Here is a 13,186-nt window from a genome sequence, read left to right as displayed (position 1 = left end):
TGCAAGGCTGATGTTCCTTCCTCTGTGTCTTTGACTCTGAAGGGGACTACGCTGGTTTCCCTGGCTGTGGTCTGCTCCGTTTACACAGCACCTACCGCCACGACCTCAAGATCTACGCCTCAGACGAAGGCCGTGTTCAGATGACCGCTGCCGCTTTTGCCAAGGTGCGTGCGTATGTCTGTAGATGTTTCTGTATACGTGTGTACAGTATGCTCACTAGCCTTGTTTCTTTCATTTGTGTTCAGTGTCAATATATCTCCAACCCTGCATATATCAACCCTTTCTGTGTACAGTACGTGTGAACATATGTGTATATCTCTTAACTGTGTGTGTGTGTGTGTGTGTGTGTGTGTGTGTGTGTGTGTGTGTGGTGTGTGGTGTGTGGTGTGGGTGTGTGTGTGTGTGTGTGTGTAGGGTCTGCTGGCTCTGGAGGGGGAGCTGACTCCCATCCTGGTGCAGATGGTGAAGAGTGCCAACATGAACGGCATGCTGGACAGTGACAGCGAGTCTCTGACCGACTGCCAGCAGAGGGTGAAGGTACGGCTCCATGAGATCATGCAGAAAGACCAGGACTTCACTGAGGCCGACTACCAGAAGGTACAGTCAGCAGACCCGTTCACCTAGACCACTACTAACCACCCAATCGGGGTTGAAAAAAAACCATAGGCAGGAAAGCCCTGTTTTTATTTTATTTGATTTATTAAAAAAAAAAATTACGGGTTGGATGGGTTGGATCCAACCCGGAAGCCAGCCGCACCAATGTGTCGGAGGAAACACCGTGCGCACCTGGCCACCTTGGTTAGCACACACTGCGCCCAGCCCGCCACAGGAGTCGCTGGTGCGCAATGAGACAAGGACACCCCTACAGACCAAGCCCTCCCTAACCCGGGTGACGCTAGGCCAACAGGGCCGGTTACGACAGAGCCTGGGCGCGAACCCAGAGTCTCTGGTGGCACAGCTAGCTGCAGTACAGCGCCCCTAAAACCACTGTGCCACCCGGGAGGCCAGGAAAGCCCTGTTTAATGGTTAATAACACTTCATTCACTGCGTACAGGTGTAATTGCTTATGAGTTGTTATAACCATGAATGAGCTTATAATGTCTCATAAGGCATTCAACTAAGAATCATTGAGATATTAAGACGTGTCATTATTACAAGTTTTACACTGCATCAATGTATTTTTACCTGCGGGGTTGAAGTAGAGAAATGGTCACCCAAATTAACACTCTATTTCACTGATGGGAGGCTCCATCGACAATTCCATCAAGTCTTTCAGTATTCTTGAGATTTAAAAACAATGTTTCCTATTAATTCCTTACCGTACAGCCATCAGCTGAGCATGACATCTCTGTCAATCTCCAGATAAGAGATCTCGCATTTCATCACTGGTTGTTAGGGATACCAGTGTTACGCCGTTCCATTACGTTCTGCACTATTAGTACCACTGTATTAAAGTGGGACTGTTACCATGTGTTGTAGCTGGCCCCTACAGGCAGCCCCTCCCTGGTCACCTCTATGAAGACCATAGGGAACCCAGTGAGGACGTGTGATCAGGTCTACGCCCTCATCCAGAGACTCACCTCCCAGATCCGCAGGAGGCTGGAGGACCCCAAATCTGCAGGTCTGTATCTGTACGCTAAGTCCTGTTCTCAGACCTGCAGCTGTACCTGTAAGCTAAGACCTGTTCCCAGACCTGCAGCTGTACCTGTAAGCTAAATCCTGTTCCCAGACCTGCAGCTGTACCTGTAAGCTAAGACCTGTTCCCAGACCTGCAGCTGTACCTGTAAGCTAAATCCTGTTCCCAGACCTGCAGCTGTACCTGTAAGCTAAGTCCTGTTCCCAGACCTGCAGCTGTACCTGTAAGCTAAGTCCTGTTCCCAGACCTGCAGCTGTACCTGTAAGCTAAATCCTGTTCCCAGACCTGCAGCTGTACCATAGTGAGACCCTGGAGCTGATGCTGCAACGCTGGTCCAAGCTGGAGACCCTGGAGCTGATGCTGCAACACTGGTCCAAGCTGGAAAGGGACTTCCGGAATAAGAGCGGTCGCTACGACATCAGTAAGATCCCAGACATCTACGACTGTGTGAAGTACGACACGCAGCACAACGCCACGCTGGACCTAGAGGACACACTGGAGCTGTTCAGGCTGTCCCGAGCCCTGGCCGACATCGTCATACCTCAGGTGAGGGGAAGACATTTATTTATTTATTTATTTATTTATATATCACACACACGTTTACCTACTTAAGTGGGGACTATATCTGTGGTGTAGACCGACTGCGGGGACTATAGCTGTGGTGTAGACCGACTGCGGGGACTATAGCTGTGGTGTAGACCGACTGCGGGGACTATAGCTGTAGTGTAGACTCACTGCGGGGACTATAGCTGTAGTGTAGACTGACTGCGGGGACTATAGCTGTAGTGTAGACTCACTGCGGGGACTATAGCTGTAGTGTAGACTGACTGCGGGGACTATAACTGTGGTGTAGACCGACTGTGGGGACTATAGCTGTAGTGTAGACTGACTGCGGGGACTATAACTGTGGTGTAGACCGACTGTGGGGACTATAGCTGCGGTGTAGACCGACTGTGGGGACTATAGCTGCAGTGTAGACTCACTGCGGGGACTATAGCTGTGGTGTTAGGCTGGGTTTCTGTACAGCACTTTGAGATATCAGCTGATGTACGAAGGGCTATATAAATACATTTGATTTGATTTGATTTGATTTTGTGTAGACCGACTGCGGGGACTATAGCTGTAGTGTAGACTCCTTTTCAATACAATAAACCTGGCTCCTGATGACTGTTCTGCCTTTTCAAGTACAGTAAACCTGGCTCCTGATGACTGTTCTGCCTTTTCAAGTACAGTAAACCTGGCTCCTGATGACTGTTCTGCCTTCTCAAGTACAGTAAACCTGGCTCCTGATGACTGTTCTGCCTTTTCAAGTACAGTAAACCTGGCTCCTGATGACTGTTCTGCCTTTTCAAGTACAGTAAACCTGGCTCCTGATGACTGTTCTGCCTTTTCAAGTACAGTAAACCTGGCTCCTGATGACTGTTCTGCCTTCTCAAGTACAGTAAACCTGGCTCCTGATGACTGTTCTGCCTTTTCAAGTACAGTAAACCTGGCTCCTGATGACTGTTCTGCCTTTTCAAGTACAGTAAACCTGGCTCCTGATGACTGTTCTGCCTTTTCAAGTACAGTAAACCTGGCTCCTGATGACTGTTCTGCCTTTTCAAGTACAGTAAACCTGGCTCCTGATGACTGTTCTGCCTTCTCAAGTACAGTAAACCTGGCTCCTGATGACTGTTCTGCCTTCTCAAGTACAGTAAACCTGGCTCCTGATGACTGTTCTGCCTTCTCAAGTATAGTAAACCTGGCTCCTGATGACTGTTCTGCCTTCTCAAGTATAGTAAACCTGGCTCCTGATGACTGTTCTGTCTTTTCAAGTATAGTAAACCTGGCTCCTGATGACGGTTCTGTCTTTTCAAGTACAGTAAACCTGGCTCCTGATGACTGTTCTGCCTTTTCAAGTACAGTAAACCTGGCTCCTGATGACTGTTCTGCCTTTTCAAGTACAGTAAACCTGGCTCCTGATGACTGTTCTGTCTTTTCAAGTACAGTAAACCTGGCTCCCGATGACTGTTCCAGGAAACCTGTCTTTTCAAGTACAGTAAACCTGGCTCCTGATGACTGTTCTGCCTTCTCAAGTACAGTAAACCTGGCTCCTGATGACTGTTCTGCCTTTTCAAGTACAGTAAACCTGGCTCCTGATGACTGTTCTGCCTTTTCAAGTACAGTAAACCTGGCTCCTGATGACTGTTCTGCCTTTTCAAGTACAGTAAACCTGGCTCCTGATGACTGTTCTGCCTTCTCAAGTACAGTAAACCTGGCTCCTGATGACTGTTCTGCCTTCTCAAGTACAGTAAACCTGGCTCCTGATGACTGTTCTGCCTTCTCAAGTACAGTAAACCTGGCTCCTGATGACTGTTCTGCCTTTTCAAGTACAGTAAACCTGGCTCCTGATGACTGTTCTGTCTTTTCAAGTATAGTAAACCTGGCTCCTGATGACGGTTCTGTCTTTTCAAGTACAGTAAACCTGGCTCCTGATGACTGTTCTGCCTTTTCAAGTACAGTAAACCTGGCTCCTGATGACTGTTCTGCCTTTTCAAGTACAGTAAACCTGGCTCCTGATGACTGTTCTGCCTTTTCAAGTACAGTAAACCTGGCTCCTGATGACTGTTCTGTCTTTTCAAGTACAGTAAACCTGGCTCCCGATGACTGTTCCAGGAAACCTGTGTTTTCAAGTACAGTAAACCTGGCTCCTGATGACTGTTCTGTCTTTTCAAGTACAGTAAACCTGGCTCCTGATGACTGTTCTGTCTTTTCAAGTACAGTAAACCTTGCTCCTGATGACTGTTCTGCCTTCTCAAGTACAGTAAACCTGGCTCCCGATGACTGTTCTGTCTTTTCAAGTACAGTAAACCTGGCTCCTGATGACAGTTCTGTCTTTTCAGAAAATGATCAACAGAAGTAAAAACTTGGTTTGAAGCTTATACCTTTTGAGCATGTTTGTCTCTCTCTAGGAGTATGGCATCAATAAGGCAGAGAAGATGGACATTGCCCAGGCCTACTGCCTTCCCCTGATGAAGAAGATTCAGCTGGACCTGCAGAGGACCCACGAGGACGAGGCCGTCAATAAGCTGCACCCGCTGTGAGTCGCAGTGCCACCTGTATGATGCACTTGTCTGGTTTCTGGAGTCAGTCTCTAATACACTCAGTGCCACTGATCTAGGATCAGTTGTTGTAAGTACACATCACTGTGAGTGTGCCTCTGTCCTAGGACCAGTTCTTGGTAGACCCTGTGATGATGACATAACCACTGGGGCAGGGCGATATATCAAATGAATCTGAATTAATGTTTTAGCGCAATGTTTGAAATGTCTGTATCTCAAGAATCAAAGTTCACATTTTTTTCCCTCATTTTTTGGGAGGGCATTTTTTATGTTTTTGTCTCCTTTCAGCCTTCTGGCTGTGTACACTGTACACCTTCCCAGACACACACAGACACCAACAATCCCCTCCCCCCAGACACCAAGCCCCTCCCTCCAGACACCAAGCCCCTCCCTCCAGACACCAAGCCCCTCCCTCCAGACACCAAGCCCCTCCCTCCAGACACCAAGCCCCTCCCCCAGACACCAAGCCCCTCCCCCCATACACCAAGCCCCTCCCCCTGACATTAAGCACCACCTTCTGTGCTGTGTGCACTGTGAACCTTCCCACTTGTCCACAGACTCCGAGCCCCTGCCACTCACAACAACAAAGAGTGGAAAGGTCACTACTTCCTCTCTGACAATGAGCAGTTTCAACTCACACATTTATTTTCAACTCTCTATTTTACTGTAATGGAGAACTTAACCTTTAACGATATCTGTTTCATGTCTCATCTCTCCCAAAATTTACAACAGAACAGACCCTACTAAGAGAAAGTGAAGAAAAAATATATATACTGTATCGTGAATCGGCCATGAGTTAGCCTAAAAATCATATCTCGATTTTTCTCACTATGTCACCCAGCCCTACATACCACTGACCAGTTCTTAGACCCTGTTACAATGATGGCATACCACTGAGTTGAGCCACCCTCCCAGGACCAGTTCTTAGTAGACCCTGTTGTTACAATGATGGCATACCACTGAGTTGAGCCACTGTCCCAGGACCAGTTAACCCTGCCCTGAAGTGTCTCTCTAGAGCCCCAGTGAGTGATCACCCATTTGCCTTTCATTCCCTCTGGTGTTCCAGGTACTCGCGGGGAGTCATGTCTCCGGGGCGCCACGTCAGGACCCGTCTCTATTTCACCAGCGAAAGCCACGTCCACTCACTGCTCAGCATCTTCCGCTACGGGGGATTACTGGACGTAAGTACATTGCCCTCAGATCTGTTTGGCACGACAATGATCATAGGTCAAGGTGTTTGCAAGATGGCACGAACAGATCTGGGATCAGATTTGTTGTTGTAATGTAAAGGAATAGTTCACTGAAAGTACCAACTGTGATTTAGATGTGGTCATGAATATTGCAGACCTGGGTTCACATACTGTTATTTTGTTTGTTTTGCAATTGTCTCAGACAGGCAGAATGAATCGTCAGGATCCAGATATCTCTGGTTGTAATGTTGTGCGTGTGTGTGACAGGAAGTGAAGGACCAGCAGTGGAAACAGGCCATGGATTACCTCAGCGCCGTCTCTGAACTCAACTACATGACCCAGATAGTCATCATGCTGTATGAGGATAACAACAAGGTCAGTTAGGTGTCTCTGTCTCTCTCTGCCTGTGTAGTTTAACATAATTTTTCATGCTTCCGTGTGCTTGTGTTGAACAGGACCCTGGGTCAGAGGAGCGTTTCCACGTGGAGCTCCACTTCAGTCCCGGGGTGAAGGGCTGTGAGGACGAGGAGAACGTCCCTCTGGGCTTTGGCTTCCGCCCAGCCTCCGCTGAGGTGTGTGGTGTGTGTCTGTGTGTGGTGTGTGGTGTGTGTCCGTGTGTGTGGTGTGTGTGGTGTGTGTCCGTGTGTGTCCGTGTCCGTGTGGTGTGTGTCCGTGTGGTGTGTGTCCGTGTGGTGTGTGTCCGTGTAGTGTGTGTGGTGTGTGTGGTGTGTGTCTGTGTGTGTGTGTGTGTGGTGTCTGTGTGTGTCTGTGTGTGTGTCCGTGTGTGTGTGTCTGTGTGTGTGTCTGTGTGTGTGTCTGTGTGTGTCTGTGTGTGTCTGTGTGTGTCTGTGTGTGTGTCCGTGTGTGGTGTCCGTGTGTGTGTCTGTGTGTGTGTCTGTGTGTGTCTGTGTGTGTGTGTCTGTGTGTGTGTGTGTCTGTGTGTGTGTGTGTGTGTGTGTGTGTGTGTGTGTGTGTGGTGTCTGTGTGTGGTGTCTGTGTGTGGTGTCTGTGTGTGGTGTCCGTGTGTGTGTCCGTGTGTGTGTCTGTGTGTGTCCACAACCGCCGTTAACGGTCTCTTTGATCCAATCCAGAACCAGGAGAAGCAGACCAACCAAGGCAGTCTGGAGGACCTATCACAGGACGAGACTGACCGGGCCCTGTCGCTCTCTGAGCCAATCAGCATCAAAAGATCCCCCATGATCCGCAACCGCAAGACTGGCTCCATGGAGGTATATGACCAGTGTCACGTCCATGACTGTGTGCCCTCCCTAACCCTAGCCCTCTCTCCCACATTCAGTACAGTCCACTTCTGAATCACAGGCATAGCGTGGATCTGTTCAGATATTGACTCTCTAGGATAGACCTGATTTTTCTAAAACGGCTGTTCATAGGTACCAAATAATAATAGAAAAAATTATTTGAGAGAGCGAGCGATTTGACCTTGACCAAACGTCTGTTTCCCGTTGCAAAACGTTATTAAACGTTTTCTGTTGTGCAGCCTGATGAACAACATCCAGGTATCTGCGTTCGCTTTGCAACTCATCTCAGATTACGTAGTCTTTGTACTATGTCCCTATTAGTGATGATTATTCAGTGGTGGGAAAAGTACGCACTTTGTCATACTTGAGTAAAAAATAAAGATACCTTTAATACAAAAAGACAAGTAAAAGTAACGCAGTAAAATACTACTTGAGTACAAGTCTAACGGTATTTGGTTTTAAATGTACTTAAAGGAAAGGTTCACCCATGTTGAATGTTATATTGTTTTTGTGCATCTCTGAGTGATGTTCAATCGATCACCTGGGTCATTTCACGGTTTTCATGTGTATCTGAGTTCCTGGCGTTCAAGCAGGTAGAAATCTGTCCGGTAGGACGCAGCACAGTGGGTCAAGTCTCTCTCACTACACTGGATGTTCACTGGAATACAACATTTTTTAGATCGTGAAAACGTCTTATCATACATGTCAGATTTCATTTCTGTAAGGTGTGATAACTTGGGTAAGATGTCTTCTCTCGGATGAGCCGTTGATCATATTTTTGCCATTTTCCTACCTGGAGAAATGTGTAATTTAACCGAGGGTCTAGCACATTTCTCCTATTTGTCTCCCTTTTTAGACCAGGGTGCATTGCATGATGCCGTGCCAGAGATATTATCCAAAGAAGATAGGAATCTAATGAATAAAGGAACATAAAACGCCCCCACCCAGCAGACTGTCGACCAATCGCGTTCACGTTGTCATGCTGCGGTTGCTAAGCTAATCATAATGCAATCCCTTCTCAACATCAGTGTATATGTGAAACGTGCCTATTTTCCTCACAACTACGTAATGTCACGATTCCAAAGCTGTCTGATCAGGGGCGTAGCCAGATTTCTTTGGGGGGGATAGGTGGATAGGTATTTTTCTGCTTATTTATTACATTTATATTGCGACGCACACCATATTATTTCGTAATACAATCGTTTTATACTAGTGCATAGTACTCGGAGCAACCTCGTTAAATATACAAATAATTACCCATCCCAGCATATTCAAATAAGACGGTAACTTCAGACCAGTTGCCAACAACATAAACCTCATCTTCAGACGCACTTTATTCTCGATGGGCAAACAAGCCTATATTTGATGTTACCATTTATACCAGGGCGGGCAGTAGTACTATAAAGAGGTTCCTTACCTTCAGTAGACGTATCAATAAGTCGTGACCTACATCACAAGGTGCCGACGGCGAGGCTTTGAGTTGAATACTGTGATGATTTCATCACAATCCAATGGATCTGTCAGGTGACGCTCTAAAGACAGCAAACTGAAGTGGTTCAGCTGGGCCCTGGTCATTGATGTGTGAAGACGATGTTTTATCCTAGTTGTTGTTGAGAAAAGTCTCTCCACACTGCATGATGTCATTGGAAGTGTGACAATGATCCTTAACAGAGTTTATATCAGGGAAAATATCATCAGGGCAGCTGTCGAGTCCACTCATTATGAAGGAAAAGTCACTCTTTCCCATCTTCATTTTGCAACTCAACTGCTGAATAAAAACAGTGAATTCCGCATCCTCACTTGATGTTGCATAATGATCGCATGTGGTCTTCAGCTGCTCTTTAAGGCCGCAGGTTTGGGATTCTTTGGAAAAGGAGGCTGCCACTTGCATGATCCCATATGTGTCTTCTTGAGTTCAACTCCGTAATCTGTCGGTCTAGAATATTGTTCCAAAGTTGCCTCAGGTCACTGTCACTCTTGATGCTGAATGTTTTCCCTAATGACATTGTGACTGTCTGCCAATTTTACAGTCAGTTTTCTCTGCCGTGATGTTGTCACATCCCAATTACTAATATCATTCTTTTTTTGTGTGTTTTTTGTTAATTTTACCCAGTTTTCTCCCCAATTTCGTGGTATCCAGTTGTTTTTAGTAGCTACTGTCTTGTCTCATCGCTACAACTCCCGTACGGGCTCAGGAGAGACGAAGGTTGAAAGTCATGCGTCCTCCAATACACAACCCAACCAAGCCGCACTGCTTCTTAACACAGCGCCATCCAACCCGGAAGCCAGCCGCACCAATGTGTCGGAGGAAACACCGTGCACCTGGCAACCTTGGTTAGGGCGCACTGCGCCCGGCCCACCACAAGAGTCGCTGGTGCGCGATGAGACAAGTATATCCCTACCGGCCAACCCCTCCCTAACCTGGGCGACGCTAGGCCAATTGTGCGTCGCCCCATGGACCTCCCGGTCGCGGCCGGTTACAACAGAGCCTGGGCGCGAACCCAGAGTCTCTGGTGGCACAGCTGGCGCTGCAGTACAGCGCACTAATATCATCTCTTCAGTTAGCTTGAACTTTATCAAAGTCTCCCCCTGAGTTCTCTCTGAATGTAGAAAAGCTGCATTTGAGGGTTTCAATTAAACCAATACAGTCCGTCACAGATAATGTAGAGCTTTGTAATCCCTTCATCGCAAAATCACTAAATGTCAAAACAATTTACTAAACGGGACTAACAGGAATAAAAACGTCTTGTTATGGATTTGTTGTAAGAGGTTATCGGCTTCTAAATTAGTTCGTCCACAAGCCTCTGAAAATTCTGTGTGTTAACAGTTAATCTAGTGTTAACAGCACTTTACTCACAGACCCTGACTTTGAACTCCACCGTGGATCTTTCTAGATCGATACATGAGTCTAATGGGGATGCAAAGCTGATGTATTACTGTGTCCAAAAAAAGTACTGACACTTTTTCCGCGCTGCACAGAACCAAATTCAAACGGTGGGAGTGGCAATGCACATATACCACTTGCTTAAATGTTTTCTTTAGTAGGACAGGTACCCCTCCTCTGTTCTCTGATGTAACCGGTGTGAAATGGATAGCTAGTTAGTGGGGTGCGCGCTAATAGTGTTTATATCAGTGACGTCACTCGCTCTGAGACATTGAAGTAGTTGTTCCCCTTGCTCTGCAAGGGCCGCGGCTTTTGTGGAGTGATGGGGAACGATGCTTTGAGGGTGGCTGTTGTCGATTTGTGCAGAGGGTCCCTGGTTGGAGCCCAGGTAGAGGCGAGGAGAGGGACGGAAGCAACACTGTTACACTGACATGACTGAAGCGCCATCGACATAAAAACCCACACAGTGGGATCCAACTCCAGGCGTTACAACACTAAGTATTCTCAGAGAGATTCCTTGTGCAGATAAATCAGCGGATTCATTAAACCCAACAGTTCTTTTCTTTTATCATTCCAGCATGAATGTATTGGACACACAGCAATAAGTTCTTGTTTAGATTGATCTTTATATTCATCTGCTAGTTTGGCAAAATACGTGGAAGAATGAACATCTTTTGTCCTCCACAGTAACAACAATGCTGCAACTCGTTCTGAATTCCGGGGCTCATAAGCCTGGCATTGTGAGGTAGCTCATTAAGCCTGTTTTTTGTATTTTTGAGTCATACTTTGATGTGAAATTGAAGATTTCTAAAAGTGACCTTTGTTGATTGCCTCTTTGGGTTTCTCTATGTCCTCTGAGTGGAATATCCTGCTTTGCACACATTAGGACCATATCTCAAATCAAATCAAATTGATTTATATAGCCCTTCGTACATCAGCTGATATCTCAAAGTGCTGTACAGAAACCCAGCCTAAAACCCCAAACAGCAAGCAATGCAGGTGTAGAAGCACGGTGGCTAGGAAAAACTCCCTAGAAAGGCCAAAACCTAGGAAGAAACCTAGAGGAACCAGGCTATGTGGGGTGGCCAGTCCTCTTCTGGCTGTGCCGGGTGGAGATTATAACAGAACATGGCCAAGATGTTCAAATGTTCATAAATGACCAGCATGGTCGAATAATAATAAGGCAGAACAGTTGAAACTGGAGCAGCACCACGGTCAGGTGGACTGGGGACAGCAAGGAGTCATCATGTCAGGTAGTCCTGGGGCATGGTCCTAGGGCTCAGGTCCTCCGAGAGAGAAAGAAAGAGAGAATTAGAGAGAGCATATGTGGGGTGGCCAGTCCTCTTCTGGCTGTGCTGGGTGGAGATTATAACAGAACATGGCCAAGATGTTAAAATATCTATGACCACTTTAACATGGGCACGATTTCTTTCTATGAAATCCATGTTTGCATCACCATGTATTTGGTTCAACACAGTCCCACAACCTCTAGGCATCACCATGTATTTGGTTCAACACAGTCCCACAACCTCTAGGCATCACCATGTATTTGGTTCAACACAGTCCCACAACCTCTAGGCATCACCATGTATTTGGTTCAACACAGTCCCACAACTTCTAGGCATCACCATGTATTTGGTTCAACACAGTCCCACAACTTCTAGGCATCACCATGTATTTGGGTCAACACAGTCCCACAACCTCTAGGCATCACCATGTATTTGGTTCAACACAGTCCCACAACTTCTAGGCATCACCATGTATTTGGTTCAACACAGTCCCACAACTTCTAGGCATCACCATGTATTTGGGTCAACACAGTCCCACAACTTCTAGGCCCATGGGTGGCCTTGTAGGATTCACATTTTGCAAGAGCACTAGCATGCAACTTGCTATTCTCATGTTTGCAGCAAGCATTTCTAGTGAGTTTCCAGTTTTTAAATCCATCTCGTATACATCGAATTCGACATTAGCCACAGGAAAGTGCCTACAAGACGTATGCATTACTATACTCAATCCACACGAACTGGTCATACCACCTTGAAGAGAAGCAGCGTGATTTGCCGTTTATCATACTTGAAGGGAACTTTGCTAGCTTTGGTTGACAGGCTGGTTCATCAATGGCAGACAAATCTGTCGGTCAATCAATAACGAGAGGAGACGGTGGGGTAGGCAAGCATGCCTGGCTCAACGTGGCATTGGCAGTTGCGATGGCGATTGTGGTTGTGTCTATCCTGGCGACACCTGTTAATGTCTCATTCTGGAAGCTGTCGGTAGATTGATCCAAATTATTTTCAGGCACACGCACCTTTTCCTCCAGATGTCTTTTTTTGACAAACCAAGCGATCGACATTTTGGGTTGCCATTGCTAGAACTACTAAATTACCGTAGCTGGTGAGTCACTTCGAGTAAACTTGCGCGGTAGAGCGTGCTCGTTTATGCGTTATAAAGTTTACCCACGTGACATTGTTGATGTAAACCACCGTATGAGTTTTTTCTTAAACGTTACCAACAGTCGGCACCAACTTGATTGTCGCAGACTATTTATTTGTTACATTATAATAAAATGACCCATATAAAATACATCTCACATGGGTTTCTTTTTTTAAAAATGTAATAAAATAAAACAATTTATATTGAATAATTTATGTTACATTTTTGTTGGTTAGGCCTGAGATCAAACTGGGCAGGCCTACCCCTGGCTACGCCACTGCTACAGATAGCAAGTTAATTATTTTACATCTCTGAAAAGATTTGTAATGTTGTACTTCCTGTTGATGAAATGTGTGCTAATGTTGGGTTTTTGTTAGCCTAGCATAGGCAACGTTTCCCTCAAAAATATATCTGCTGTTGCGAATGTTAGACTCCACTCTGAGAGGCACATCCATCTGCAGGTTGAACATGGTGATATTGTAGACTCCTAAATTGATAGTGCAGTTTGTTTAGGCGATTACAGCTAACTAGTATTAATGTGTGTCGCTACGTTTGCTTGCTTAGCTAGCTAGACAGTCAGCCCGTAGAGAGCGCATTGCATTGTGGATTTTGTCGTCCACTTGAGATGCAACAGATTTACACAACGATCCATGTTGCAACCAACCGTTTTAGAAAGCCAAAAT

General features: G+C 46.3%; 1 protein-coding gene across 6 annotated transcripts in view; it reads left to right on the top strand.

The window, feature by feature from the left end:
- The window catches only part of LOC124037518 (inositol hexakisphosphate and diphosphoinositol-pentakisphosphate kinase 1-like), a 100,233-nt gene that overhangs the window by 36,987 nt on the left and 50,060 nt on the right, over positions 1-13,186 (top strand). For 5 of the 6 annotated variants that reach the window (XM_046352304.1, XM_046352305.1, XM_046352301.1 and 2 more), the window contains 9 exons: positions 43-164; positions 415-597; positions 1,480-1,621; positions 1,920-2,182; positions 4,588-4,715; positions 5,804-5,918; positions 6,195-6,302; positions 6,383-6,499; positions 7,019-7,156. In XM_046352304.1, the coding sequence (XP_046208260.1) occupies positions 43-164; positions 415-597; positions 1,480-1,621; positions 1,920-2,182; positions 4,588-4,715; positions 5,804-5,918; positions 6,195-6,302; positions 6,383-6,499; positions 7,019-7,156 (1,316 nt within the window). The remainder of the gene's footprint in view (positions 1-42; positions 165-414; positions 598-1,479; positions 1,622-1,919; positions 2,183-4,587; positions 4,716-5,803; positions 5,919-6,194; positions 6,303-6,382; positions 6,500-7,018; positions 7,157-13,186) is intronic. The other variant, XM_046352302.1, reaches the window with a different exon arrangement.

Source organism: Oncorhynchus gorbuscha, linkage group LG06 (genome assembly GCF_021184085.1).
Source record: "Oncorhynchus gorbuscha isolate QuinsamMale2020 ecotype Even-year linkage group LG06, OgorEven_v1.0, whole genome shotgun sequence".
NCBI classification, from domain to species: domain Eukaryota; kingdom Metazoa; phylum Chordata; class Actinopteri; order Salmoniformes; family Salmonidae; genus Oncorhynchus; species Oncorhynchus gorbuscha.
Note: the sequence above shows the minus strand (reverse complement) of the source record. Positions and strands in the feature narration are given on the sequence as shown.